This window comes from Galeopterus variegatus, unplaced genomic scaffold (genome assembly GCF_000696425.1).
Source record: "Galeopterus variegatus unplaced genomic scaffold, G_variegatus-3.0.2 Scaffold15226, whole genome shotgun sequence".
NCBI lineage: Eukaryota > Metazoa > Chordata > Mammalia > Dermoptera > Cynocephalidae > Galeopterus > Galeopterus variegatus.
This window is the reverse complement of record NW_007741337.1, coordinates 4,873-8,864: the sequence shown is the minus strand read 5'-3', so window position 1 is coordinate 8,864 and position 3,992 is coordinate 4,873. Positions and strand designations below refer to the sequence as shown.

Below are 3,992 nucleotides of genomic sequence, written 5' to 3'. Positions count from 1 at the left end.
CCACAGCCTATTGCAACAGACACCCAACGGATCTACTCTTGTCCTCTAAAGAGCACTCTTACCAAATTCACATGTGATGGTCACTCCCTTCCTCCCCTCTGAAAGTCCTTTAATGGCTTCACATTAATAGGATAAAGACTCAAACCCTTAGAAAGAGCCACAGGGCCTTTCATGAGTCTGTGCCCATTGAGTACCTTCCTCCTCTCCCTCTCTGGGATCTAGACCTGAGCCATCCAATGTGGCAGCCACCAGCCACGTGTTACTATTTAAACTTAATTAAAATTAATTAAATTAAAATTTTAGTTTCTCAATCACACTAGCCACATTTCAAGTGCCCCATAGCCACATGTCACTGGTGGCTATGGTATTGGACAGCATAGATTTACAGAGCATTTCCATCATCACGGAGAGTTCTAGTGAATAGTGCTGCTCTAGACACTGTGGCCAGTTCCTGGGACGTGCCTTACTCTCTCCCCACACAAAGCCACATCTTTACAACAGGTGTGTTACTTACAGATATGGCCGAGAGAGGCTGGGTGACTTGCTCAAGACCACGCAGGAGGGAGGTGGAGCCATACCCAGATGTGCTTGAGTTTCAGAGAAGACTCTGAGACCTTTATTTTTTTTTTTAGCCTGTGGAAGTCATTGAAAGGTTTTAAGCTGGGGAGTAAAATAACCTGACTTGTGTTTTTGGATGAGACAGCATAGAGTCCAGAATAGATTCAAACACTTGCGGAAATTTAGTATGTGATAAAGATGGTATTTTAGATTAGTGAGAAAATATGTATTACTGAATTACTAGTGTTGAGACAATTTGGTATCCACTTGGGAAAAAACTGAACCTGGATCCATACATCACATCTTATCCCAAATTAAATTCCAGATTGATTCCTAACTCAAAAACATAAAAAATTAAACCATGGAAAGAGTAGAAGATGCCGTAGGATAGCTTGTTTTCTAAACTTGGAATTGGGAAGCCCCTTTATGAGGAAAGACAGAAACCACAGAAACAATGAAAAGAAAAATACCAATAGATTTGGGCCACATGGAAATTTATAAGTTTTGCAGAATAAACCCCATCACAAAATCAAAAGCCAAATAGCAACCTTGGGGAATGCATTTGAGAGAGATCTGGTATATTTTAATGAGTAAGAGCATGAGCACTGGAGTCAGACTGCCTGGGCTTGAGTCCTCCTCCGCCTCTCATGGGCTTAGCATCCGTGGACTACTTCACTTCTCTGTGCCTCAGTCCCTCATCTGTAAATGGGAGAGTTAATGGTGCACAGCTCAATGAGATGTTATGAAGATTAGATAAGTTAATGCATATAACATGCTTAGAACAGCGGCTGGCATAACGTGAGCTCTGCAGTTAGTATTATTAGACTACTGTTATGACCGGTAAAGAGTCTGTGCTTTATCTGGAGGACAACTTGGACTATAAAGTATTTAAGTGAGAAAATGACATAATCACGTTTGTGTTCTGACAACAATACTCTGCCTGAACTTTGGGGGGTGGATTGAGGGCAGCAAGGAGAGAAGTTGGAAGACCAGTAGGAGACCATGCAGGAGTCCAGGGGAGAGGTTTGGACGAGGGTGGGATTGGAAAGATGAAGGGATGGCAATAGAACAGAAATTAGGAGATAGCTGCTTCTTTCTCCTTCCCGAGCTACAGAGAATTATATCATTCCCTGTGTTAATACAGGTCCTTCTGAGAAGCAGTCAATCAGGATTAGACATACAAAATATTTATTAGGGAAAATGCCTCTGAAGGAAAACAGAGAGCTGGGACAGACCCTGAGAGCCATCGTACCATGAGGAAGGTCTGATCCTTTGAAAGGGAAGAAGGCTGGGGGATGAGTCTTTGACTGCAGTGGGGTTCTAAGAAAGTTCATCAAAATCGTCCATCAGGGAAGTCCTGAGTCTCCCAGGAATGGGCTTGCGTTAGTATCCCTGACACCCTCTGTCATTAGTGGGGAGTCATGTGTGAGAAACTGCTCAGCCTCCGCACAAATATTTTGATGAATTTCAGAGCCTGACAACTAGGGTTGTCAATTACAATCCCTGTTGTAGATCTGAGATTTTCATGACCACCACATACCTTTGTTCCACCCACAGGATAATCTGCCCCGCCATTCATATTTAGCAGGTTCCTTGATTATGGATTACACCTACCACCATGCCTCAGGGTGTTCCTTTTATCCAAGGGGAAAATTGTGCTATTTATATTTATTAAGTGCCTGTATCATGGAAGTGACTGCCCTCCAATTTTTTTTTCTCTCGTCCAAGGGAAAAATTGTGAAATGCCAAGAGCTGATTAATGACAGTACCAACGAGTATGACCTCAGTCAAGTCATAAAACAGCACCTTACAGATTTTGTGATTGAATACAACTCCAAGGTCAGTGAACAGAGGGTCCCCTGGGAGAAGGGTAGCTGGGGAGGCTGTGTGTGCTCAGGATGACGTGTTTTCCTGTTAATTGCAGAATAAAGATCTCATTTATGAACTGCACATCCTGAATCACATGCTGTTATTTTTCTCCAAAGGCTCCGAATCATATGGTCTCATAATTCACCATTATAAATTGGCATCAAAAGAATTCCAGAACAAGGTTTGTAGAGTGTGCCATTGCTCTTTCAGGCTCTTGGATGGGAATCCAAGACCTGCAGAACCTGAGGCCATTTGCTTGCCCTGGTTATTGTAAATTAAGCCCAGAAATGTCTGCATGCCAACTTATTGATTTGCACATGTAGGGCCAAGGATAGACATCCCTTCAATCCCCTTAAGAGTCTCTGAAAAATCACCTTATAAACACAGGTTAATATGCAGAAAAAGCATAACAAATTTTATTATGTCATAGTTTTATGTGACATGAGCCTTCAGAAGAAAGACCCAGGGGGATCGACGTGCAGCCCAAGCACTACAACCAGCACAACTCCGGCAGCTACATGCGGCCACCAGCAAGAAGAGGAACTCAAAAAGCCTGATGGTGAGTCAGAATCTCTGGTGTCCTTGCTTGAGCCGGGGGTAGCTGTTATTACCCAGGTGGAATCCTCTGAAGGGTTGCTGAGACCTTGAAGGGGACTCTCAAAATACGTGCACTGAGGTTTGGAGCGTGCGCCATTTTGTGAGATTTACAAACTCCTCCCCAGGAAGAAGCCGCCGGGAGTGGCCGCCACTAGGCGCCCGGACTCACTGCTGCTGCACTCAGCACCGGGCCAGGCCGTGCGGCCCCGCTGCCGGGATGCAGGGTCCAGCAACTGCGGTATTTGCCGGGGAGGGGGCTGTCACCTCCCCAGCCCTGGGCACCACTGGAACCGCAAGCAAGAGAGAGACTGAGCAGGCTGCGGCACAATCAGGAGTGCAATACGGAAGCTGGAGGCTGAGACTCACCGGAGGGAGAAGCGCGAGCGCCCCACCATCATCCCAGAAGTCAATTTTGGACTTGCCTGGCACTAGTGGCCAACTGAGTAGTCACTTAGGTAGCCATACCAATTTGGCAACCCCAGCAACATCTTAGTCAGGCAATAGTGTCAAAACTGTGGACTGTGAAACACCCTGCCACAATGAATAAACATCAAAGAAAAGACACCAGAAATACGAAAAATCAAGAAAGTACACCACCCAAAGATAATAATTCTCAAGCTCTAGATCCTATAGAACAAGAAGCCCTTGAAATGACTGACAAGGAATTTTGAGTGATAATTCTAAGGAAACTGAATGAGATACAAGAAAACTCAGCTACACATCATGATGAAACGAGGAAAAGTATATAGGACCTGAAAGAGGAAATGTACAAGGAAATCAATGCCCTGAAAAAAAATGTAGCAGAACTTGTCGAACTGAAGAAGCTATTCAGTGAAATAAAAAACACAATGGAGAGTTTAACAAGCAGGCTTGCGGAAGTGGAAGAGACAACCTCTGAACTTGAAGATGGGCTGTTTGAAATAATACAAGCAGACAAAAAAAAACAAAAAAAAAAGAAAAAAGAATCA

General features: G+C 44.1%; 1 protein-coding gene across 1 annotated transcript in view; it reads left to right on the top strand.

Moving 5' to 3' along the window:
• PDILT (protein disulfide isomerase-like, testis expressed) overlaps positions 1–3,179 on the top strand; it is a gene marked incomplete at its 5' end in the record, with an annotated part of 12,669 nt that extends 9,490 nt beyond the window's left edge. The window contains 3 exons of the mRNA XM_008563853.1: positions 2,287–2,397; positions 2,483–2,608; positions 3,150–3,179. Coding sequence (XP_008562075.1) covers positions 2,287–2,397; positions 2,483–2,608; positions 3,150–3,179 — 267 coding nt within the window. The remainder of the gene's footprint in view (positions 1–2,286; positions 2,398–2,482; positions 2,609–3,149) is intronic.
• Between the last annotated feature and the right edge of the window lie 813 nt (positions 3,180–3,992).